Source organism: Lactuca virosa, chromosome 5, assembly GCF_052849685.1.
Source record: "Lactuca virosa cultivar CGN04683 chromosome 5, Lactuca_virosa_CGN04683_v6, whole genome shotgun sequence".
NCBI classification, from domain to species: Eukaryota; Viridiplantae; Streptophyta; class Magnoliopsida; order Asterales; family Asteraceae; genus Lactuca; species Lactuca virosa.
Genome location: NC_136430.1, coordinates 416,732,190 through 416,759,606, shown reverse-complemented (window position 1 = coordinate 416,759,606; position 27,417 = coordinate 416,732,190). Strand labels below are relative to the sequence as shown.

Below are 27,417 nucleotides of genomic sequence, written 5' to 3'. Positions count from 1 at the left end.
TAGGAGAAATGGTTCATATTAGTTTCTCACAATACCTAAATATAAAGTATAAATAGAAAATTACTTACAATATATAGCCTTTAAGTTCATCGCAGTTTTTAAGTACAAACCATTGTAATGATTTGCTAGCCTTTTCAGAAAGAGCAATGATTTTCATCTTGGAAATTGGTCGACACTGTGATGAAAACACAGAAAATTGCATCTTTGGAAGGCCGTCATCTGTATTTCTATCGGGACGATTGAACTTCGTTTGTATACCATCAAGATACATGGAACAGAATGCCAATGCTTCATCTGCAACATAACCTTCCACTATTGAACCTTCGGGTTTGGCTTTGTTTCTGACATACTATTTCAGCTTTTTCATGTATCTTTCAAAATGATACATCCATCTCATATATACAGGCCCTCCAAGAATAGCTTCTTCTGGTAAATGTAGAACTAGATGAACCATTATGTCGAAAAATGTTGGTGGATATATAAACTCCAGATTGCATAATATCTTTATCACTTCACTGAGTGCTTTATACATGTCTTTCACATCTAATGATCGTGCACAATTTTTTTTAAAGAATGTGCAAAGGTCAATGATTGTTTTTGACACATTAGCGGGCAGACAACCTCGGACCCCTATTGGTAGCAATCGTTGCATGAGGATGTGATAATCATGAGACTTTAACCCAGTTATATTTGAATCATTAGAATGTACCTTATTCTTGAAGTTCAATCCAAAACCGTCAGGTAGTCTTACACCTTTAATGAACTGACATAAATGTTCTCGATCGAATGGTTTGAAAGAGTAATTTGGATGTGGTGGATAATTCTTTTTGTTTTTCTTTTGCAGCCATAGATTCTCTCGAATGCCCCATTTTTCCAAATCTTCTCTTGCTTTGTGCGTATCTTTTGATTTTTCATTCTTTAACGAAGTACCTAACAAGCTCTCACCAACATTTTTCACCACGTGCATAACATCTATATTGTGTTTTAGATCGAGCGAACACCAATAATCAAGCTTGAAAAGATACTCTTTTTGGTCCAATTAAACTCTGACTCGGTTCGCCTTCTTTTCACACCACCACCATAGCTAGGGTGTTTTCTTGGAATACGAGCGGGGAGATGGTCTAGTTACTTTATTATTAATGCATTACTTAATCGTCTAGGAGGATTTCTTGACTCTTTCTTGCCATTAAACAATAAACCATCCCTCCACTTATGCTTTCTATGTAAGAATCGTCTATGACCAACATAAGCTATCTTGCTGGTTATAGAACATGAGGGTGTGTCTTTGTTACAAGTAGCACAAGCTTTATAACCTTGACCACTCCATCCAGACAAACTGCTACGGGCAGGGTAATCATTGATAGTCTACAATAGTGTTGCATGCATTGTGAATACAGTGTTGGTTGATGCATCTCGCATTTGGACTCCATCCCTCCATAACATTTTCAACTCGTCCACCAAAGGCCTCAAGAAAACATCAATGTCCTTCGCAGGTGCTTTAGGGCCAGGAATTAGCAAAGTCAGCATGAAAGAAGATTCTTTCATACATAACCATGGTGGAGTATTGTATGTTGTCAATACTACTGGCCACATACTATAAGGCTGATTCATGTTGCTGAATGGATTAAAGCCATCGGCAGCCAAACCCAAGCGGACGTTCCTAGATTCTTTGGAAAACTTGGGATATCGCTTATCAAATTCCTGTCATGCTTTCCCATCAACCGGATGATACATCTTACCATCATTTGAACGCCCACTATTATGCCAAATCATATCTTTTGCTGTGAATCTTGAACTATACCTTCGACGAAGCCTGGCAGTCAAAGGAAAACAACGTAACACTTTTTGTGGCACTTTCTTCCCCTTTGTGTTTTTGTCAACCCACCTACTCTCCTTACAAACAGGACAATTTTGCATTGACTCGTTCTCTTTCCAAAACATAGCACAATCATTAAAGCAAGCATGGATAGATTGATATCCCAACCAAATCTTTCTCAACTTCTTTTTAGCGTCATAGTGTTAATTTGGAATAATATTTTCTTTCGGGAATGCAACTCTTAAAAAATCTAAAAGTTGGTCAAATAAACTGTCTATCCACCTGTTGATGACTTTAATGTGCATCGGTTTTGCTAGGAAGTTTAAGGAAGACATCCAAGTCCAACCAGGGTATAACTCGGTATTGGCTTCTTCAAACAATGCATCAAACTCTAGGTCTAAATGAGTTGCTTCATGGCTTATATTTTTTATATGTGGATCTTCCTCTTCCATAATATCATCCATTACATCAAACATCTCTTCATGTGGATTTTCCTCTGCCACAACTCTAGTACTATGGTATTTTGAAGCCCACAGGTTGTCTAAATCCGAAGGAGGATATTCCTCACCATGATGAATCCATATCAGATATGATTCTTCAAACCCACGCTCATTTATGCGGGCATAAACCGTAGTCACAATATGCCGAAACATATTCACACAATCTATACACGGGCAACATATTTTGCCTTCATCATCGACATGGTTCTTGGAGATCTCTATTGTGACATCCCCTAATTTCTCGGCCAGAAAAGACCGATTTAATTTATGCTTTTTAAAATAAAATCAGAGAAATCTTTTCAAAAGATGTTGCGGAATAGGTCCCCAAAATAAAACATGATAAAAGTTTATCAAAACCCTTCTTTAAGAAGGTATATATTTTCCATATATATCAAAACCTCGGGATGTCATGTTCCGATACAGATCAAAAGCATAAACAAGACATTATAAGCCTTTCAACAGTTATTTACAACTACTGGCCTATAATCCAAAAATCTCTCCTCATCCTCCGACTATGCTCGGGGTCCACTACCTGTAATCATAAAAAGCTGAGTGGGTCAGGCTTGGGAGCCTGGTGAGCATATAGGGTTTTCAACCCACAATAATAATAACTTATTAAGTTCACCAATTAACAATAACCCTGATTACCCATTCCCGTTGTCCTCACTTTACGTCCCTAAACACCTAACACAAGGGACGTAGCCCAAGGAATATCATCGGGTTGGACACTACTGCTAAGGGGACTCCTCAGCCATACATGTCCTAAAGGCAACCATGAGGGGGATTGGAGTACACCAATGAACATTTAGTTCATCAACACCTACAAGTTGCGAACTTGCTAGTGTGCCACTGGACTGTCTAGAAAGTCTGTGGTCGTCATCTATACTCCGTTAGACAACTTCACCAATAACACCAACAACAACACCGACACCGAGGCCTCTCATCATGTTAACACCCACCGACTATTTTGTCTACCCATGTTCTACCCAACATATTTGTAGATAAAATACATATATAGTTTAAAACTTGTATAAAACATCAATTCAACAGTCACCTCAAATAAACAATTAACATATTTACACATAACACATATTTTAAGCTAAATACTTCATATCTATGTGTAAAGTGAAAGTAACTACACACTCACATGTTTTGATGAAATTCGGGCAGCAATTCGTTTCCTAAAACGTTCGTTTCTAAAAAAACCGGGAGTTTTATTGAGAAACCGGGCTCTACAAAGGTCGGGCTTCGAAACCGAAAAGATAAATTTTCCGGGCTTCACGGGCACTTCGTGGCGTATTCCGGGGCTTTGGGGGGATGTTAAGATGAAGAAAATATGAAGAAAGGGGTGAAAGATGGTGATTTTCTAAATGTATCCGAGAAGGCTCGCATCCTTCTATTTATAGGGTCCGAAGCTCCTGATCCGACGGCTGAGAAGCCTCCAGGTGGCGAAGATCCGAAGCTCGCAGGGGAAGGCTCGCACATGAACTGCGCGTGCGAGGGGGCTGCTGGCAGTTCCTGATTGGACCGAAGTCCGAATCCGAGGAGGGGGTGTCCGTGGTTTCATGCGAGGGCTCGGTCACGTGAAGGAGGGTACGTGTTGCCTTCTCAGTGGACCACTTCGGATCAGGCCAGGAGCTCGGATGACTCAGCAGCTCAGACACGTGGCTCGCATGACTCACCAATTTCGGACACGTGGCACGTTCTAAGCGAGGGTGACGTGGCCGAAGCCACCTATGCGAATTTTCTCGGTTTTTGTGCAAAAACTTCTAAAATCCATAACTTTCGCATACGAGCTCCGTTTTTGACGTTCTTTATATGCACGCGTAGGTAAAATTACGCTCTACAACTTTCGTTTAGACTTTGTCGGCTAATTTTGACTTTAATTTTTAAATTATTATTTTTAACAGACCGGGACAGGAAATTCGTTAAAAATTCATAACTTCTTCATCCGACGTCCGTTTTCGTCAGACTTTTTACCGTTGTGCTACTAATGACGAGACCTTCGATTCTCGTTTAGGTCGTGTCGGCTAAAAATCACTCGATCTAAATTTCGAGTTTTTAGCTGTCTACTGCTAAGCCGAAACTTCGAAAAATCATAACTTCCTCATACGAAGTCAGATTTGGGCGTTCTTTTTATACCTACTCTCGGTTTAACGAACACTACAAGTTTTGTTTAGATCACTAAGGCTAAAAAGTAGTTTATCGAAAACTCACTTTTTACGACATTCAGCACCGAGCCAGTTTTGTCGTGAAACTTCAACAGGTCATAATTTCTTCGTTATAACTCGGATTTCAGCATTCTTTATATATCCGTAATCCTTGTCACGACCACTACAACTTTCTTAATAGATATCGGCTTTATCTAAAATTTATTTTGGACGCTCATTTTTATTCTTAATTAATTAACTCCTAGTAATTAAGCAATAAACACATAAAACACATAGAATTCACATAATTCCTTTTTCATTTCTTCAAAATGAGTTACAAAGGTTAACCTAGACTATAACCTTAATATTAATACCTAGGCTAGAAACACGAGTGTTACAATTCTCTCCCCCTTAGGATGATTCCGTCCCCGGAATCACACATCCCCAAACAACTGCGGGTAGCGACTCATCATGTCACTCTCCGTTTCCCAGATGAGATTTGGCCCATTCGTATGTTTCCAGCGCACAAGCACTAAATCAACCATCTTGCGTCGCAACTTCATAGTCTTACGGTCAACGATCGCCTCAGGTTCTTCAATCAACCTCTTGTTTTCATCCAACCTTAACTCAGAAATCAGAATTATGTCGGGCACATCTCCCGTGAACTTCCTCAAATAACACACATGAAATGTGTTATGAATACCCTCCAGTTCTTCCGGTAATTCTAGCTTGTAAGCTTGATTCCCGATCCTCTAAAGAACTTTAAATGGTCCAATAAACCTTGGACTCAACTTTCCCCTTTTACCAAATCTTATAAGTCCCTTCCACGGCGAGACTTTAAGTAAAACCGAATCTCCAACTTCGAAGGATATCGGTTGTCTTTTCTTGTCAGCATAGCTCTTTTGTCGATCTTGAGCAACTAACATCCTCTCCCTTATCATTTTCAACTTTTCAGCAGTTTGATGGACTATTTCAGGTCCCATAAACTGCTTTTCCCCAGCTTCCAGCCAACATGATGGCGTTCGACACTTTTCCCCATATAAAGCGTGATAAGGTGCCATCTTAATGCTTGAGTGGAGACTATTATTATAGGAGAATTCTACTAGAGGTAAATGTTCATCCCAATTACCTTGGAATTCTTGGGTACATGCTCCCAGCATATCCTCCAATGTTATAAACTCCATTCACACAAGAATATGGATATTAAACAACTATAGCCACCAAATTAAAAAAGTTTATAGCCACCAAATGTGAAATATTCATACTAAACAATTATAGGGATATTAAGTTTTTGGTTTCCATTCACACACATAATCAATTGTTGACTTGGTCTTTTACAATTTTGCTTGAGAATATAATTGGTAGTTGGTGTATGACACTTTATATGTATGGTCCGACATGTTGTTTTGCAATATCATGTGTTTATGGTTACACTCAAAGATGGATAATGTTCCTGATGGATGTGTTTTTTAGAGGCTAAATTTGTTAATACAACTTAAGTCCGATATAATATAGACATAAAAGCAACCACTAAGAAATTTAAATGATGCAGTCAAGTCAGAAACATCTGGCAATTACCAGACATTCCTTCTCTCTCTCTTCTAGGCACAAATCACTAGACTGAAGTCTGTTCAGTCTTTGTACTAATCTGTGAAGTCTGTTCATGCTTTGTATTAATCTAAAGTTTTAATATGAACTTGTTTTGAAACCATATATATTCTAATAATCTGAATTTAAAATAATAAGAATATTAGGTCATTAGTTCAACAAAACAAACAAATAGGTGGGCTGCTGCATCTTTTACTCACAATCTTAGCAAACTAAATTAAACAATAAATACTAGCATTCTACAAAATATTTGGGGACAAACAAAGGGGTGGGGCACTAGGGCTGCTACATCCTTGCCGACATATGACTTAGAAGTTAGAATAATAGAAAATATAATAGTAAACAATAACCTGATTGCTTGCTCAAATCTTAATTGCTTCGATATGCTGATTTCCCACTCGTGTTGTCCTAGTGTCAACTTCAATTGTGTCCCCCAGAAAACATATACAACAATAAGTGTTGGAAATAACCCAAAAAACATATACACGAATAAGGAGAAATGGAGATGGTTCTTGCATTCTAAAACAAAGACTTTTATTATCATCACCAAGAATATGAGTCTATAGAGACAAAGCTATAGAGACGAATTGAAAACATAGATAACTTATTCTAAACTTGCACAGTACAACAATTATAGATAAAAAATGTAACATCTCAACTCCCAGGTATAATATTTATTTATTTATTTATGAGTTATGTGGGCAACTCGACGAGTGGGATGACCAACTCGTTGAGTAGAGGCGGATTGACCATGTGGGTTTTATGACCAACTCGACGAGTCGGAGAGACCAACTCGACGATTTGGCGCTGTGAGAGGAAGCCCTAATTAACCGGGGTTGGGTCCTATTTAAAGGACCTTAAGCCCTCATTTCCGCCTCACCATCCACCTTACTCTCCTGTGTGAAACCCTAATCGTCTATATTGAGCTAAGAGAGAAAGAGAGCTAATCTTTGGGCATTTTGGTGCACCTTTTGAAGAGAAGAGAAGAGTATCAAGGAAAGGAACGAGAAGAGGCTGTTGGATCTGGTGTTATTTCATCTATAGCTTTTGTGGAAGGTAAAAAGTCTCCACCTTGCTCATTAGTTTGATTAGATCTCATTTTATGGAGTTTTAGGGCTTATTCCATCTTTCCTTGAGGTTTTGAGTGTGTTGAGCTTACCAAGAGATTGAGACTTCAGATCTGGACTTTGTGAGGTCCCTAGAGTCCAAAGGTCCCAGCTTTATCCAGCTTATAGAAGAGCTTTTATGTTTAAGACCCTAAATGGAAGTTTTTTGGCATTTCAAGCCCTAAGTGCCATGCATGGACGTAAAGCTTGCAACTTTACGTGGTATCTCAGCCTTGGGAGGCTATATCTAGAGTTTGGGGTTGTAGATCTGCCTTAAAACGTCTGAATGAGAAAAGGGTCTGAAGGGACTCAACGAGTCGATGTGATGACTCGACGAGTCGGCTAGGGTTTTCCCCGACGAGTCTGGACATGAGTAACTCGACGAGTTGATGAGACAACTCGACGAGTTAAGTTGGGCTTTCGCAAATTTTATGAAGGAACAAGGGGACTCGACGAGTCACATATAGGCACTCGACGATTCGGGTCAACATGGACTATTGACTCGAGTGTTGACTTCAGTTGTCTTTAGGGTTTGGTCAAGACAGGGATTATTGAGACCATGGAGGGGTAGAATTGTCTTTTACCCATTCCAAGAGCTAGAAAGAGAGAATAGCCTTTGGTTTATTTAGAGTTGTGATTAGAGTGTTAATTAGAGATAATTATCATATGTGTTAGGCGGAGGCTAGATCGGTGATTCGTGTACGAGGTTTACTTGGTCGCTTACGAGGTGAGTCTTCTCACTATACTTACCTTGAGTGGTAACTATGTGTTATCGAAGGGTCTTGTATGCTTATATTGTGTATTGTGATATCCTGCATTATGTTTTTTTGATTTATGTTGTGCTTCACTGAGTTAGGACCGGAGGGTCCACCCGAGTTGTGGGACTGGAGGGTTCCACTGAGACACATCGACCAGAGGGTCTTATTTGAGATATAGCCATGAGAGGCTAATGAGTTATGTGTGGTATTTTGGGGAACTCACTAAGCTTCGTGCTTACCGTGTTATGTGTTATGTGTTTCAGGTACTTCTCAGGATCACGGGAAGGCGCCGGCTTGATTGTACACACGAGGCGGAGTTATGTTTTGAGGATACTGGATTGTGTTTAAACAATTTCATGAACATGTGTTCTGATAAATTGTCATTTTGGAGATTTGTGAACTATGTTTTTGAGAATTATGTGACTTTTAAAATGAAAATTTTGTTTGAAAATTTACGGTGTTACAAGTAAACTTGTAAAGGTTGACACCGTTCATACATGTTGACGAAGTAGAAAACCGAATTCAGAAAAGAGGGAGACCACTGCTGACCTGCAATTCTGAAAATGGAATCAATCCCGGAGGGAAAACATCATAGTGAAAGGTTGAAGAAGTAGATGAGGGAAACAGTGGGCAATAAGCGATCGAATCTTACCTATCGCCTTACAGGTACCGGCGATTTCGCCGCAGCTCACGAGAGGAACAGTATTTGATGTGGGTGCGGGCGACTGATTGGGAAAAGGGTTTTCAATTTGGCGAAACCCTATAGGGACGATAAGTCGTCCCTATAGTTGCCCATTAAAATGACATCGTGATGTGACAAATAACATGGTTTGGCATGCGGAATTAAAGTTTGCACAATGAACATGGTGATTTGGGTGTTCAAGAGATGTATTGAATATGTATTGTGTTACAAAAAGGGACATAGATCTACATCTACATAAATAACACACACTCACACACTCACTTTTACATCTCTCAAGCACACCTCTACATGTGGTATGAACCCACTATTTATAGAGGTGTTTACATGTCTCTCTCTCACTCTCACTAACACATGGGTCTAAAGGCTAATGCACCACATGCAAGTGGGTCTACAAGAGTCAAACCATTACAAAGTCATACATGAAGAACTTTGCACCCCAACACATCGCATGGGTTTTTGATATATACACATCATATATATATATATATATATATATATATATATATATATATATATATATATATATATATATATATATATATATATATATAGGGAAAGGATCAAATGAGAACACCTAAAAGGTTGAGAACGCGCGAACAAGTATATTCATTTGTGATTCCATGTATTCATTTGTGGATAAATAATAAATTTTTACGCACAATCAAAATGAATATGCTTTTTCTCTTCAATTGAAATTAAAGGCGTAAAAATTTATCATTCATCTACAAATGAATACATGGAATCACAAATTAATATACTTTGTTCTCGCGTTTTCAACCTTTTTGGTGTTCTCATTTGATCCTACTCCTATATATATATATATATATATATATATATATATATATATATATATATATATATATATATATATATATATTTATGCTTGGGACGATATCTCGTCCCTACATCTTTTTTGGGTACCCGCAAATTATTTTTTGTTCCCGCTCAAACTACAGAAACGATTTATCGTCGCTTTAGGTTCGGAAGTCAAACTAAATCTGTCAACTCTATGGTGACGACTTTTCGACCCTATATGATCCTCTATGGCGACGACATTTGTCGTCCCTATAGCTTTCGTCGTTGTAGACTCATATTCTTGTAGTGGCATGATTTATCAAAAGGATATAAAGGAATTGAAAGTAAAACTATGGAATCAAGCTTTTCAATGATTTTCAAGTATGGAATCATCAATTCCAACACTTGGAATGCATGGATGTATTACTTCAATATCAATTAAGATGTATAAGAGGAGAATAAGAGTTGTTAAGTGGTTTAGAATGATGTTTGATGAGAACCTTAGTCATTAAGATCTTAATGGCTAACTAGGATGCTTGGATGACATTTTAAGTTTTCTTATAGCTTTTATGACATCTAAGGGTCTTAATGTTAAGTCATAATGAATAAATGACTTAATTTAGAATTCAAGAGGTTAATAACCTTTATTAAGTCCATAATAACTTTGTGGTGAAGTTTGGTGGCCATTTGAGGTCTAGAAAACATTTTACAAAGCCTTTAACAAAAAATTTACAAAATATGTGTATAGCAGGGGTGACACGAGGAGTGTCAAAATAGGCATAATTGACACGGGGTCATGTCAAGTGTCCTGTTAAGAGTAATTCTTTCATGGAAAACATAGTAAATGACCTCCAATTTCCCTCAAACTTTATATATAAGCTATTAGGGAGTAAATAATCTTATGGAGAAGGTCTAAATGATAAAAACCTTAAAAGGGTATTATGGTCTTTTGACAACCTTATGATGTTGATATTAGGTGATTAAATTGGGTAGAGCTCAAGTGGTTAAACTTAAGTGAAGAATATCTTTGGTGCTTCAAGTTTAGGACTTAAGGTGAGTACACTTACATTGGAACACTTGTCCCCACAATATGAGTATCTTATATGTGTTTCCCTTTTTTGTGAAATATGTATAAAATATGTTATTTGCTTGATATTATGGTTTATTATTCGGGGGCGTCCTTTTGAGCTAAAGACATGCTTTTGAAAATGGATTTCCATTGTAGGGGTTAAACTCACTCTTTCGTATAATGGGTACAACTGCCCTTATGGTTTTCATTGTAAATTACCGGGAGTACACATCCCTTATTATTGATTTTGTATTTTGAAACTATATAGCATATACTTGATTGCTAGCTGCCCGTATGTAGATTATTTGTGCATTCATGAAATTATATTTTTAAAAATGCTTTTGGTTGATATAAAGCTAAAAATACTTATTTTGAGAAAATAGATTTTGGCATCTGACTTGTTCCATACATGCATATCATGTTAGGATGGGTGTGACTTTGTGGTCCCGGGTACCCAATGGACAGCTATTTGTTGCTTGTTATTTGTTTGTGAGTAGATTTCTAGATAATCCTCACGTTCACGAGTAGAGGCTCGCTACCCCTCGTATGGCCTAGGTTGGATCCCCCCAATGCCTTGTTTGTGGGTGTAAGGGCGACTTGACAATTTCATTTGTCGTGCGTTCTTCACACCCGGCCATCATTATTTTGTTGTCGAATGTGAGTACAAAAGTTGGCTATCTATCATGAGTAATCTGCATCCGATATTTATTGTGAGCTGGACTTTGAGATTAACAAGGGGTTGGAAATAGTTGCATGCATTGCATCTTACATATTGTGATTGATCTTGTTTTAACCATTTGAATATTGTGGGACTTATTTGTCTCTTTTTGGAAACTAAATTGTTTGAAGTATATCTCTTGGGAAATTAAGACCCTTATTTTGGTTTTGAGCTAATATACTCAAATTGTGTATATACTTTGATAATTTGAAAAGCTGGAACTTTTGTAAACCGGATTTTTACCTCTGTTATAGCTCACATGAGTAGTTATTGGTTTATCCGATTTCTTTTGGATCTTGATTATTGTAAGGTGCTACCCAGGGTACACCCACTTGGTATGGTTTATTTGACAGTGAAGTTTGTATGGAAATTGTCATAAATGACAATATACTTTGTTAAAAGTTAAACTTTGTCCCAAATTGAATATTGATGTTTTGCTGTTTTGAGAAGGTATGGGTTTGTACATTTGTGTATGAGTTGGGTGTTCACTCTTACCCAATCAGTATAATGCTAGCCCCGATATTGTAATCATTAGGCTCCACATAGCCTAACCCACTTGTTGATAAATTTTTATAGGTTAGTAGATATTTTCAGAAGCTTAGGAGACTCATAAGCTTTTGATATTTAGAAGACCTTTGGTTTGTAATGTTTTCTTAAACCTTGTTTTGATATCTGTTGTGACACTCTCGCAAGAATTATTTTTATTAAACCACTAAATGTTTTGTTGGAAATTTTAAATTGGGACCGTTATCCGCGTTTGAACTCAGTAAAATATTTTAAATTAAACTTTGGGATCGTTTTTCCACAAACTAAAACTCTGATATTATTTTGAAAGATTTTATTAAATATTATTTCAAATAGGCTCATGGGAGGTCTGTTATACTTACAAAGGGCATTACTGTATAGTATTGTCTCTATTTAACATATATATGGTATTATCCTATTATAATCTTATTATATATTTTCTTTGTCTGAATTATGATCTTGTATTATGGTAATATTATTATATTATCTCTATCTAATGTTATCTAACTATAATCTTACTATATTCTTTATATAATCTTACTATATTTTGTTTACTAGATTAAGGATATTATTTTACTAATAATCATAATGTTTTAATTTTTGTCTAGCACAGGGTCTTGTTTTACTATTAATTTTATTGTATTCTTTTTGTTTGGCATATAATATTATTTTACTGTAATCTTATTCTACCATCTCTATCTAATATGGGGTATTATCTTATTATAATATTAATTTATTATCTCTTTTGACAGAGAGTATTAGTGTATTATCTTTTTCTAAGTCTCTGACAGTGAGTATTATTTTGATGTAATTATATTGAACTCTTTATGTTTTGACCAAAAGTATTTTCTTATTGTTATCTTATTATATTCTTTTTGTTAAATAGATTATATTATCTTATTGTAATATATTTATAGGAAAAGCGTATTTTTATAAATGTAACCATACTTTATTATATATGTCCTTTTATGTTAAAAAAATCATGACTTTATTATTAATAAAACTAAAAATATAAGGACTAACTTGAAGATTATCTGCTAAAATCGAATATTATTGTCTAAAATCCCAAATGCGTAAACGATTGTTGAGTTTTTTTTTTGTAAATAATTGTTGGTTATTGGAGTTTTTCATATTAAACCTCAACTATTTTTTTAAAAGCCATTACATTTTTTTATTTGGCTCTTTTAATTAGCATGCATACCCGTAATCTTCAAGTTTTACATAATTTTTTCGAAAAAAACCTAAAAAAAAAAAAATCGTTCCCTCACATTTACAGGATGCTTGGAGATTATAGCATGTGAAAAACAACGTCGAAGCTGCATTGATATCTTAGAGCGTTTAGAGTTCGAAAGTTAGCTGTTTGATGCTTAATTAAAACAAACTTATACGCCAAGCCAACTTAGACAAATGATCTTCTCTATAATTTCCGAGCATCTTATAAATAAATTTTGATATATATTTTGCTAACAAGAATCAAACAAATTATTATGCAATTTACCAACAAGAATTCTGTGACTAAAAGCAACCTTAGGTGCTGTTTGGTTCGCAGAATGTTGCTGAAGGAATTGGAATTGGAATTGGAAAATGAATCTGTCAGGAATTTGAATCCAATTCCATATGTTGTTTGGTTGGCAGGAAATGGAATTGGAATTAATTCCAGATTCTGTTTGGTTCGCAGGAAATGGAATTGAAATACATGTAAAATAACATAATTACCGTTTTTGCAGGTTTTTCTTAATTTTACCTTGTTTTCTAAATTATATGGTAAGATACATTATGAAAACTATAAAAACGATAAAAGTTTGGCGGTGGTGGCAGTAGTGGTGAGGGCAGTGGCGGTGGTAGCGGCGACAGTGGTGGGTGGCGACGACGGTGGTGGTGATGGTGGTGGTGGCATTGATTGTGGTGACGAAAGTGGTGGTGATGGTGGCAGTGGCAGCTGGTGGCGACAGCGACGGCGGTGATGGTGCTAGTGCTGATGGTGGTAGTGGCGGTGGGTGGTGGCGGCAGAGGTAGTGGCGGCCGGTGGTGGCGGCGATGGTGGTAACGACGATGATGGTAGTGGTGGTAGCGTCGAAGGTAGTGGTTGTGGGTGGTGGCGGCGACGGTGATGGTGGGTGGTGGTGGCGGCGATGGTGGTGATCATGGTGGTGGTACTGGTGGTCGGTGGCGGCGGCGATGGCGGCGGTGGTGGTGGTGGGTGGTGGTGGCGTCGGAGGTAGTGGCGGTGGGTGGTGGTCCTGGCGGTGGGTGGTGGCAGCGGTGGTGGTCATGGCGGTGATGGTGGCGTCGGAGGTAGTGGCGGTGGTGGTGGTGGCGGTGGTAGTGGTGGTGGCGTCGGAGGTAGTGGCGGTGGATGGTGGCAGCGACGGTGATGGTGGGTGGTGGTGGCGGTGACGGTGGTGGTCATGGCGGTGGTAGTGGTGGCGGCGGCGGCGGCGGTGGTAGTGGTTGTGGCGGCAGCGGTAGTGGTGGTGGTGGCGGTGGCGGTGGTGGTGGTGGCGGCGGCGGTAGCGGCGGTGGTGGTGGTGAGTGATGGTGGTGGTGGTGGTAGTAGTGGTGGGTTTTTTGATAAGTACAAAGGGTATTTTTGTAATCTGTCACTTTCCTTGATGATAAGGAATGTTTTCCATCCAACTTTGGAAGGAATTCACTTTCCACCATATGGTGGAAAGTTTATTTCATTTAGGAATCTTTTTCCCTCCTCTAAGTCCAACCAAACGCATGAATTCGAGGGAATTGGAATCTTTTTCCCTCGAATTCCATTCATTTCCTGCCAACCAAACGCACCCTTAGGATTTTACATAAAGATTTTCCTAATTGACTTTCATATAGAAAAATGATCATAGTATCGAATCAAAGATTATTAGTTTTACAATGAAGGTAACCTACTTCGGATGCTTCGAAGCTCCCATAGACAAAGTAAATTGTATATGTGTTCGGCTACTAATTATTGGTTTCACCGAGATATATATGCTTAGTATAACGAGCACCTCTACACTAACGGCCACCGGGGATTCCAAGAAAACCGCAATACTTGCTTTCAAGTGAATTCGTCTGGCTTCTTCAACGTTGCGAAAACAAATTAGAGAAAGAAAACATTCTCATTTGATTAGATCGATCCATACCCATTATTCATTGAACACGGTAGAAATTTAATACACGAGTAGCACAAATACGAACGAAATTCACCAAATAAAATTCAAATAGAAAGATATGGTTCTAATATTACTTTGATTTACGAACTCATTCCTTCGAAAACCGCCTGTATTATTTCCTGTGCGACACTACCGACTAAACCTTCAACTGCATGCCCAGCCATGTTATTGACTAAACCAGTCTGCCTTGAAGGCTGCACGTACTGAGGAACACCCATTGTTGGTGTAGCTTGGTAGTGGCTCATTTGTGGTTGAGGATGTTGATATTGTTGCGTCTGGGAGTAATATGGTTGACTATGTGCATGTGGCTGTGGCGGCGGAGTTGGGTGTTGTGGTGGTGATGAGAAGTACTGGTGAGTTTCATAAGAAGGAAGACTTGTAGACTTCAGTAGTACTTGAGGATACTGTGCCGGCGACGGAGATGAGTAAAATATTTGGATGGGTGGTGGTGCCGGAGTTGGGGATGGTGGTGGACGTGGTGTTGAGGAATGGTGAGGAAGACTTGTGGACTTTGGTAGTACTGATCGAGAAGTGGTTGTTCTAGCTTTGGCACACTTCATATGAGCATCAAACTCACATAAACCACATCGGTAGAGCCACTGGTTCGAGCCAGGTTCCTTACAGATATCACAACTGAACGCTTGGTTTTCGTAAGGTGGTTTAAAACAAAGGCTAAGTTTGTGATCACCATGGGCGACATGGTCTATCAAGAGCGGCATAGAAGCACAAACGACATGCAAATCAAGTTGACAATCGGGGCAATGGTACGAGAACCCTTCCCCTTGAGATCCACATGCGTTACATTTGAAAACGCCTTCTGGGTATGCAGGAGAAGATAAAAGAGCAAGATTATGTTGTTGATCGCTCTTGTGCTTTAACGTTCGAGGAAGATTTGAACATGTTTTATGAAGGTAGAAATTGCATGAGACACAAGAATAAACCGATCCACAAACGCTCTGATTACATGCTTGACATGTGGTTTGACTTGCGATCTGAGCTTGCACTTGTTGAAGTTTCAAGGGATGTTCGTGGCTGAAATGGTTTATCATGGAGTCATTCTCGAGCTTTCCCATTTTTTATGAAAGTTTATTGCCTAATTGTATGAATAGAAACTAGATATAAACACCTCATGGCAATTCTTTCAGCGAAGTTTGCTTCATTATCAGATTTGTATTTTTATATAAAACAAATTTGTATAATTTCTTGGAAAGTTAAGATGATGTGACATGTATATATTTTCTATTGCTAGTTGTCAGAAGTTTTCATACGGTCAAATAGATAAGTTAACTATATCAATTTATGGTATCAATAATTATCGTATTTTTGTGGATTTATTAAGCAATACAGATTCGAATTCAAGATCATTTGGCCATTTTTTAACGCTCATGTAAACTAATTGAATTGAATTAATTTCCATCAAGGTATCCACATTACATAATGGAAACATATCTAAACGACGCATATTAAAACTTTAGATCATATTTTTGTGGATTTTTTAAACAATACAGATTCGAATTTAAGATCATTTGGCTATTTTTTAACGCTAATGTAAACTAATTGAATTGAATTAATTTCCATCAACGTATCCACGTTACATGGTGAAACATATGTAAACGACGCATATTAAAACTTTAGATCATCTCTTTTTCATTACATATTCAACACGTGGGGTTACTTGTGATATTATGTGTTGTCAAATTTTGAACATTCAGGCTGCTCGGTATGGTTACAACCCATCACGGTGCCACGTCAGCATCAATGTTTTTTTTTTGTAACCGTTCCTAGAGTGGGTGGTGTTGCTCCATGCATGACCACGACGTTGTGAGGCCAAGAAAGAAGAAAAAACATAGAAAAAAAGAGAGAAGAAGGGTATGCGTTGAGGGATGTTGAGGCTGCAACGCCTATTAAAATTAACATTAACACCTAAGGGAGGGGAGGAGACGGTGTTTTATGGCCCATACCCATCAGTTTCATAGGGTTTTTCATAGGATTTTCATGGCTGAATAATGGGTTTAGGTCATTTTTGGTCACTTAACTTTTGGTTTTGTGCTCATTTGGTCATTTAACTCTTTTTAAGTTTTAAAAGGTCATCAAACTTTTGGTTTTGTACTCATTTAGTCACTTAACTTTTGGTTTGGTCACATTTAGTCACATAACTTTTAAAATTGTACTAATTTAGTCACTAAACTTTTAAATTTTTTCAAAAGTTTAATGACTAAATGAGCACAATTTTAAAAGTTATGTGACTAAATTAGCACAAATCTAAAAGTTAAGTGACTAAATGTGACCAAACCAAAAGTTAAGTGACTAAATGAGCACAAAGTCAAAAGTTTGATGACCTTCTAAAACTTAAAAAGATTTAAGTAACTAAATGAGCACAAAACCAAAAGTTAAGTGACCATAAATAACCTAAACCCCTAAATAATTTACAAGTAACTAATTAACCTCAAACATTTCCATTTCCATTTCCCAAAAGTCTGTCATGAACTCTAACATCTTAAATGTACTCTAAGACTAAGCGGAGTGGCAATCACCAAAGCCACTCGCTTTGCTCGCCATTAATGTTAAACACCACCCCCTAGCTCTAGCTAGGGGGCTTGTCAAAGCCAATTCGTCATGCATAAAGCGAGAAGAAAGAGAAACCACTAAAGGACTTTGATTGGTTGAAATGATTTTTTTGGGTTTGGATATTTGTTTCAACCTGCCGTACTCAATTCCACCAAAATTAATTTATGCATAAAATTAAATATCTCAACAATTCCATCTAAATTAATTTATGCATAAAATTAAATATGTCAACAACCTTAACAACTTATTGTGATTTAATTAAAAAAATGTTTTTAATAAAAAATATATATTCAACTACCATTCAACTAATATAAATTAAACCACGGCTCTCACCAATTTACACACATAAAATACCATATATCTTTCACAAACTCTCTCAATTTAAGAAAATATGTCTTCATCTCAAACAAAAAAAACCCCAAGAAGTGTTTGTCGTTAGTGTGTGTTTTTTTATAAAGTGAGTTTTAATAATGAAATGTGTTTTTTTATGTATTAAATCGTGTTTTAGGTCTTAAGTAGAATTAAATCGTGTTTTAAGTTATTCTAATCGTTTTTATTTAATATGAAGTGTTTGTCGTTAAAAAAAATTATGTCAAATTAATTAAATAAAAAAAATGTTTGTGTAATGTTAAAAAAATATTTTTTATTTAATATTAAATAAAAAATGTTTGTTTATTATAATAAAGTAATTAAATTAAATTACAAAAAAAATATAAAAAATATATTTTATATAGTATTAAATAAAAAATGTTTGTTTATTAAAATAAATTAGTTAAATTAAATTAGAAAAAAAAAGAAAATAAAAAAAATGAAGTGCTAGGAGTGTCACCACTCCCTACCAAATGTTAAGTTTAGGTGTTAAAGGGAGAAAAATAAAGTGACACTCAAAAAGCTGATGTGGCAAGGTGCTAAGGGTGTTACCATTCCCCTTAGCCTAATATCTTAAATGTAATGATTGATTCTTTAGTTGACGTTGATTACTAGGTTGATTCATATTTTTATTGAAATCAATCCTTATAATTTCTTCATTGTTTAAGATGATGTGATATATATCTTAAACAAATGTTGAAGATTCATTGGATTTTTTTGGCCGAAATTGTTTATCAAGAAACTAACCTCTAAACTTTCCTATTTAAGTTCTCAGGAACTATATCTTAAACTAGACGAATACATGTATGTTGCACAAAATAAAACAATATAATTAAAAAATTTATAAATATATGTTTTTTAAATATAACAATGATGTTGTTGTTAACTATTATATAATATTTTTTATACTAAGTTGATATAAACATTTTTTGCTTTGAATTATATTATAATGTAGACATCTTTTAAAACTATATAATCACAATTGTCTCAATGGCCTCTACTCGTGGGTTACTCATAAATAAAATTAAATATAATATATTGTTTAATAATATTTATAGTTATTGTTATGATTAATTAATTTTTAAAAAATTATTTGCTTAACATTTTAATTTCTATCTTGTAATTATTTAAAACATTATACATTGTTTTTTGTTTTTAAATGCAACAATATAAATTTTATATATAAGTTACAATTTAACAATATTGTTGTAAGTTATTTTAAGCTATTCATTTAAAAACTCTTAACTATTATAAAAATAGTTTTAGGAAAAAAAATTTAGTTAATTTGGGATTGGTGTTATGCATTTAACAGTACAATATAAAACTTTTAACCATTTCCAAAATAATCTTTGGATTTTCTTTTTAAGTTTAGTTGAAATTTCGATCTGAGTTAACATTTTAACTTTATAATTATTATAAAAATAGTTTTAGGAAAAAGTTAGTTTATTTGGGATTAAAATTTAGGTTTTGCATTTAATACAATAATTTATAACTTTTAACAATTTACAAAATAATCTTTGAATTTTCTTTTAAGTTTAATTCAAATGTCAATCTAAGTTGACCTTTTAATATTATATTTAAATTAACAATTTGAAGTATTATACAACTTATTCAAAAGTTATGACTTTAAAATGACAATGGCTCAGATACAACATATCCAAACTAATAAGCTAAGTATAATATGTTTAAAGTTAAATATATAATTTTATATATAAGTTAAGTATAATATGTTTAAAGTTAAAGACATATTTTTATAAATATAAGTAAAATATGTTATTTTAATATTGAAGTTTAGTTAATTTAGGATTATAATATAGATTTTGAATTTGTTTAACATTATTAACCAATTTATAATCATTATTCGAAAGAAATTAAAAAGTCATATTTCAAATGAATGTGATGAAAGAAAAAATGTCTCTTTTATAGTATAGAATAGATATAAATAGAGATGATTGAATTCTTTTTTATTGATATTTGCAGAACACATACGATACTTGTGGAAAAAAAGTAGCACCGATTGTAAGTTTTTATTAAAAATTTTGAATATGGGTGATCCTTGAGATTTTAAAACCTTATACCAAAGGTCCTTATCATTAACTACGTTAGTAAAGTTGCATTAAATGTTTGTAAAATGATCATTTTATTATTGTTTTTCTTATAATAGAAATCACCATTTTACCTTTCTGAAATGTTCTTGTTTTATAAAATAACTGAATTGCTGAATAATTTAAAAAAAATATATAAAACATCATACAAATCCAAATTAAACGTAAATTTTGCAAAATCAAAATTAAACATAAATCTTTTCAAATCTATGACAACATACTAAAATCCAATATAACATAATACTTTTGCATACAAATTTGATTTGAAGCATTTGAAAAAAAATTGATTTGCAATTTGGTCACACAAATTAGCCATATATGCAGTGCCTTGTGAACCCATTCTACATCATGTACGTTTTGACCATCACTCTCTCCCCATTGAACTTCAACAGTAAACATAGTGTTCTCTTTGAAATCCATAAATAATTGATCGTGAATTTTGTACATCCTTATGAAATTTTGGATTGTGAAACAAGTATTGACTGCCTATCTTTGGACTAAAAAAAGATAAGGAGTCGTTTGCTTTAGGATCGAGAATCTCGCCTTCAAAACACCATAAACATACTCAATAGCATAAGATAAGGAGTCATTTGCTCTAGGATCAAGAATCTTGCACTCAAAACACCATAAACATACTCGGTAGCATTTTTGAGTTGTGTGTGAGCATGATTGAATCTCCCTTCCTTAGTTAACATACGACGTTGTTGAAAATTTGATAACTAATACCTCGTGTTACGGTAAGGAGTCATAAATCCACAGGTGTTGGTGTATGTAGCATCACAACTCATAAAGGTGATATTTATATTTAAACATGAGTACCATAACTATTATATAAAGGAAATAGATAGATGCAAGGTTAAATACAACTTCTTTCAAAGCTCTTAAATCATGTGTTATGCCCTTCTAACCGACCTATATTAAATGTGAATATCATATCAAAATCACAGATTTCTAATACATTTTAAAAGAATTCATCTTCTCATATTCCTCTATAACGAGTCTGTTGATCAACGGACATGAATAAATATACAAGAATTCCATCTAATACACATATTTTTCTGGGAAATATTTTTTTGAAAGCATTTAACCGTTTATTTGGCTCCTTGTTTTTTTAAACGAGCGAATGACTTTACACTTACACCTGCGGGGCTTTTGAATTTCGGGGTTCCTTTTGAATGCCATCAATATCAAGTATGGGGATGTAAATCCTGATAAAGATGAGGAAGTGTAGAAGTTGGACCCAGTCATCAAAGCTAGTCGAAGTCCCCTCATCGAATAATCAATTGCAAATATTAGGGTATGGCAGTGAAAATTTTCTCAAAGCTTCAACGTATTTATGCAACTACTTGGAAAAATTAAAAAATTTTATTAAAACATAATAATAATTTTTGTTTTTAAAAAAACTACCTTTATTTCTACTTTCCTCTATTCTTCGTCCAAATTAAAGGTGCTTGTATTTCAATTTTATTCTTTAACTTCACCCAAGATCCAAACTTTGGTTTTAAGTAGCAACAACGGTTCTTCATTTGTTTTTTATCCGTAATAAAATTATTTTTATTTTCAATACTAGGTTAGAGACTCGTGGAAAGTACGAGTTTATAAGATAGATAATGAAAGTAGATTGATGAAATAAAAAATTGTAAAAGTTTTAATACTAAACTATATTGAAGTATGATTGTCAATATAAGATATGACTAATATTGTAAAAGTCCTAAGTTTTTAACGCGTAATTGAAAAAAGCTCTAACATTTATTTCATTACTGCTATGGCTACAACTTTCTTGCAGAATTATCACTCTAACTCACTTAACGTGTTTAATGATTAACTCTGTTATCTTTTTTGCAAAATCAGACCTAATATTGGTTTTAAAATTCAAATTTGGTCTATGTAGTTTGCAACAAATTACACCACATGTTTTTTTAACTTTATTTTTCGTTTTTTATATACTTTATTTATTTTCGTTTTTTTATATATATACTTTTTTTTGTTATTTTTATATATACTTTATTTATTTTCGTATTTTAACTTTATTTTTCAAGAATTTGTTTTTTTTTTTTTTTTTACCTTTTTTACCTTTTGTTTTCTATTTGTTCTTTCTTTTAGTCTATTATCAAACTGAAAAATATTATCTTGAATTTAAACTATTGATATCACATATAGAAATATGATTTATTTTGAAAGTTCTATCACACGTTGAAAAATTAATTCTCAATAAACAAGTTTTTTGTTTTTTTTTTAATTTTTATATTTTCACAACATAAATATAATAGCACTAAAAAGCAAAAAATAAAAAGAAAATAAACCGGACTGAAATTACAAATATAAATATAATCATTTTATTTACTTGAATAAAAATAAAAAAATTACAAAAACTATAAATTACCAAATTTGTAATATACTCTACTATATTAATACATTTTATATTATTTTAAAAATGTCAAGAAAAAGTTAAAAATACGAAAAAATGAAAACAAATAATACAAAAGCAAATATGAAAACAAACACGAAAAAAAATGAATAAATTAAATATACGAAAAAATTAAAATATAATACGAAAACAAATATGGAAAAAAACTAAAAAAAATACTAAAAGTGTAAAATGTATGAATATATTAGAGTAAATAAAAAAATAAAAATAAATAAAGTGTATATATATATATATATATATATATATATATATATATATATATACACACACACTAGTCGTTTACCCGCGCCAAACGACGGGTGTGATTAGTTTTTTTCAGAATTTAGTTTCTAGAGGCGATTAGCTCTTTTGCGCAAAGAATTTGATTTCAAATTATTGCCTTATTGTCCATTAACTATAACTTCATACAAACATGCTTCAATAAAAGTTTTTTCTACATCTTCTAGCTTCCAACTAATCCTAAGCCTCGTTTGTGTAATTTAATAATATATAGTTATATACCAAGAATTTCATAAACATTTTAGCAAACTCAAAAGCATTTCAGCAACATTTTAACAAAATTATAAGCATTTCAACAAATTCAACAACATTTCATAGCTTGCCGAATAAGAGGATGCTGATCCATTTAGATGCGTGAAAAATGTCAAAGCAAACACTGTGAATCGGTCATCTTATCGATTCAAAACCTACCTCTTAAAGGAACCATTAAGATGGTACCAAATATCCTCGTATAGTTTAAGGAAGGAAAAAGAACCCACTCCAACCATCTCCTGGACATGTTCCGACAACCGCTAAAACCAAAACTAGTTTTTCCCCTTTTGTATGCTTTCTGTTCAACGATAGTATTTTTTATTTCAATTTAAACAACTAGGTAGCTTTTAATTGTTAAGAGCCGATGAGTTTGTACCTTTCTTTATATTACATACCACCATACAAACAAGAAACATAAGTAAGTATTCATAAAATCAAAATTCATAAAGAGTTGGAGGCAGGTGTAGACTCCCTTGCATTAAAAAAAACCTCAAACGAAGTTCAAATTTCATTAAGCACCAAAAACTATGATGAACAATATTAAAAAGTGAATTACGATGAATAATTCGATTCACGATAGTCGTGTCTTCTACAAAGTCTTTTACAATCATCAAATCAAAAACCATGGATTGGAAATAGCTCTAATATGTACAAACGAAGTAAAAATATTGATTTATAAAAACAAATTGTATAAAAAAACATATAAAAATGAAGAAAAAATGAAGTTGTAAAAACGGATTTTGAAAAAAAAATGAATGAAATTGTAAAAAGGAATTTTGAAAAAATATATAAAACTGAAACAGTTTAGTAACTAATTATAGATCAAAAATTTTCAATGACCTTAAATAACTAAGAAAATTTTCAATGACTTTAGATAATAAAAAATTATATAAAAATATATTGTTGTTAGTTATAGTTTTGGCAAAAGTTAATAATTCAAAACTTAAAATAAGTCAAACGACTAATTGATCCAAAAATTAAATGATAATAATAACATTAACCCTAACCCTAACCCTAACCCTATTATAGAACTATTGGTATTGAGCTCGGACGGATGAGTATCCCCATTCCCGATTTTTAGTTTTCTGTTTGGAGATTCTTCATCCACATCCTTATCCCAATCATTAGTCAACTTGGGTGTTCGGTTTTGTTGGATTCCCGTTAGGCACCTTTTTTTTTTTTTTTTTTTTTAAGCCATCTCCACACACGGGAAGGACCTAAATGTTAAAGTTGGGAGTTTATGGGCTACTTTTGAAGTTTTGTTTAACAAAGGTCATCCATTATAGAGACGTCGACGTGTTTCCTCTCTCCTATCTTCAAATCCGAAATCGTCGACAAGCTTCACTCTCGTGATTCCATCAATAGCTTGACGAGAAGGCAATTTTCCTGTTCATCACATCATCAAACGTTGAAATCCCTTCACGCTTGCAGGTTTAATCGCAATCGCTCATCTCCCTTTTGGATTTATAACTTCTTCTTTCTTATCTAATTTAATTGAATCGAAATCAATCTCATGAGAAATCTGTGCAATTGGGGTTTTCAGTTTTAGCTTCAAAATCGCTAATTTCTTTGCCAAGTATGACGATTGCTCCTTATCTTTTAGAGTTTCTGCACTTTAACTCGGATTCAATTCACCATACCAAACCTTTTTGGTTAAAGAATTCGTTTTACAGAGATCACATTCGTAATAAACTAGGAGGTTTTTGGGTTTTACCTTTTTCGTCTTGTCTTCGGTAAGGCCAATTTAGGTGCTGAAAATTAGGGGTTTATGACAGTTTTGTGAGTGGCGAAAGTTCATGTAATTGTACTTGTATTTAGTTGTTAAGCCTCTTAAGACATTTGCAGCTTACCATGTTGTAGGGAGAAGGGGGTAGGACACTAGGATGTGCGATCAAATGATCACAACACTCAGTTTTGAGAGTTTGGATAAAATAGATTATGATTATGATCTTTGATTATATAGAGATGATACCTCAAGAAAAAAAATGTAAAATTATATGCCTAGCTTTTATCAACCAATACTATCTTTCAGGATACCAAAAAAGGAGCTGGTTTTCTTATGTCAAGCTAGTACTTTGAGCTTAAGAATAGAATTAAATTGTGTCACTAATTCACCACCAGAAACAAATCCACAATATACCATTAATCGAATGTGTTTATATTCTTGAATCTTCAGCAATTTGTAATTTTCTATGTTTACAGAGTTTTGATTCGACCAAGATGACACCTGTTGGCCCTTTTGTGAAAGCTGCTCGACCTGATGATGCATCTTCAAAAAAATCCAGTGAAATCCAAAGCAAACATCAGGGAGGATGTCCAATGAGTAAAGAAGTCCAAAATAAGCATCAGGGATGCCCAATGAGTAAAGAAGCCCAAAATAAGCAGCAGGGATGCCCAATGAGCAAGGAAAACCAAAACAAACAGCAGGGACAAGGATGTCCAATGAGTAAAGTCAAGCAAGATTCCGAAGAATCCAAATCTAATGTCATTTCCCCAAAATGCCCCTTTGGATATGATTCTCAAACATTCAAAATCGGCCCCTTCAGTTGCCTGATATGCCAAGCCCTACTCTTTGAATGTAGCAGATGTGTTCCTTGTACTCACGTGTTTTGCAAGTAAACATACACCATATACTTTTTCTCTAATTTCATGCACATATATATGGTTAAATACTTATAATTACATTCTTGTTTTGTGTAAAAACAGAGCATGCATATCAAAGTTCAATGATTGTCCTCTATGTGGAGCTGACATTGAGAAGATAGAAGCTGATGCAAATCTTCAAAGTGTAGTTGACCGGTTTATCGAAGGTCATGCTAGAATTAAAAGGTCTCCTGTGGATACAGATGAAAAGGAAAAAGAAATAATTGGTGAGAAGAAAACAGTGATATATGAAGATGTCTCATTGGAAAGAGGTGCTTTCCTTGTACAACATGCAATGAGAGTAAGTTATTAACTTATTACAGTTTACCTTCTATCAGCATCTTGTTACTAGTTTCTGTTAAAATTTACATTTTTCTCCTTACAGGCATTTCGTGCTAATAATGTAGAAAGTGCAAAATCAAGACTTAGTTTATGTGCACAAGATATAAGAGAACAGCTGGAAGTAGCAGGGAATACATCTGAGTTATGCTCACAGTTAGGAGCTGTTCTTGGTATGCTTGGTGACTGTTGGTATGTGTTATATATCTCCTATCTGTTGATTTTTGTCTCTGTTGATACCAGTCAAAGTCAAAGTCAAAGTCATAATGATGGTTATATTGAAAACTGTAGTCGTGCAATGGGAGATGGCAATTCTGCAGTTGGATATTTTGATGAGAGTGTCAATTTCCTTTCGAAAGTGGGAACAGATGATCTAGAGGTATAAACAATTTCTTGAATCTTTTTTTTTAATGATTTAGTTATTATGAAGGTAAAAATTACGTTTTTAACCATATGCAGGTTACACATACACTTTCGGTTTCTTTGAATAAAATTGGGGATCTGAAATATTATGAAGGTGATTTGAAAGCTGCAAGGGATCATTACTTTCGGGCTCTTGATGTTCGTCGAAATGCTATAAAAGATTCTTCAAAAGCTCCATCACAGGTGAGTCACCAAGATTTTTTATCCATTAATTATATAATTATATTTGATATTTCCATGATTCCATTCCACTCGTTGATTCTAATTCCGATTCCAGGTTCTAGATGTGGCTGTATCCCTTGCAAAAGTCGCTGATGTGGATAGAAATCTTGATGCCGAGGATACAGCAATTGAAGGGTTTCAAGAAGCCATAAATTTGCTGGAATCTTTGAATATAAAGTCTGAAGAAACTGCACTGGAACAACGGGTAAGTTGTTTCTTTTTAATTTAATGGAAAGTCTTTATATATATATATATATATATATATATATATATATATATATCATGAAACATGATTTTGATTTTGATCTGATTCTTGTTTTAATTATTGCAGCGTGTTTCTGTATTGGAATTCCTAAATGGTCAACTCTCCAAAAAGCAATCCAACTGAGATTCAAATCAGAATGATGCTCTATTTTGCACATCTCAAGAAGCTTTTAATTGAGTTCATGAATGATGATATGATATGGGTTCTTTTGGACCCTAATACTAATAGTAATATATATGGAGCTAAGTCGGACATTGCTCAAGAATAATATCTAGCTCCTCGTTGCTATGCTCTTTTTTTTTTTTTTTTTTTTTTTTTTTTTTATATTTATAAAAATGCACTTAAGATGCGTGATGTTTGTTCTTTTAGTCCCTAATATGTTTTACTGTGATTGCTCATGTAAATAAGCCTGTATAATTGTAAGGTTTCCAACCATATGGATATATATAAACATATGTAATGTATTAGGTATAATACTCGTCACAATATGTCGTATTTATGTGTGCTTATGTGCGATCTAATTTAATTGGGTAAAGATTTAGGGTTTTTTTTAATCCTCGTGAAATGCTCTGTGGGTAAAATAAAATAAAATGTTGGATGGATAAATGATGTATGTTT

At 34.2% G+C, this 27,417-nt stretch overlaps 2 protein-coding genes across 2 annotated transcripts; one reads left to right on the top strand and one right to left on the bottom strand.

Moving 5' to 3' along the window:
• Window positions 1-14,591: 14,591 nt before the first annotated feature.
• LOC145116499 (uncharacterized) lies at window positions 14,592-16,033 on the bottom strand. Its single transcript, XM_079052840.1, has one exon. The coding sequence runs from the start codon at window positions 15,977-15,979 to the stop codon at window positions 14,987-14,989; it is 993 nt and encodes a 330-aa protein (XP_078908966.1). The 5' UTR covers window positions 15,980-16,033; the 3' UTR covers window positions 14,592-14,986.
• An 8,147-nt stretch (window positions 16,034-24,180) lies between these two features.
• On the top strand, window positions 24,181-27,294 carry LOC145112281 (zinc ion binding protein). The gene is made up of 8 exons (XM_079048462.1): window positions 24,181-24,338; window positions 25,110-25,522; window positions 25,614-25,851; window positions 25,936-26,081; window positions 26,181-26,268; window positions 26,349-26,495; window positions 26,590-26,739; window positions 26,866-27,294. The coding sequence occupies exons 2-8, from the start codon at window positions 25,128-25,130 to the stop codon at window positions 26,920-26,922; spliced, it is 1,221 nt and encodes a 406-aa protein (XP_078904588.1). The 5' UTR covers window positions 24,181-24,338; window positions 25,110-25,127; the 3' UTR covers window positions 26,923-27,294.
• Window positions 27,295-27,417: the final 123 nt, after the last annotated feature.

Bases quoted from the DNA above. Each gene is read 5' to 3' on its own strand.
- LOC145112281 (XM_079048462.1), top strand. From the start codon at position 25,128: ATGACACCTGTTGGCCCTTTTGTGAAAGCTGCTCGACCTGATGATGCA. The intron at 26,269-26,348 runs GTATAAACAATT...AACCATATGCAG, and splicing joins TGGGAACAGATGATCTAGAG to GTTACACATACACTTTCGGT. The intron at 26,496-26,589 runs GTGAGTCACCAA...TTCCGATTCCAG, and splicing joins CTTCAAAAGCTCCATCACAG to GTTCTAGATGTGGCTGTATC.
- LOC145116499 (XM_079052840.1), bottom strand. From the start codon at position 15,979: ATGGGAAAGCTCGAGAATGACTCCATGATAAACCATTTCAGCCACGAA.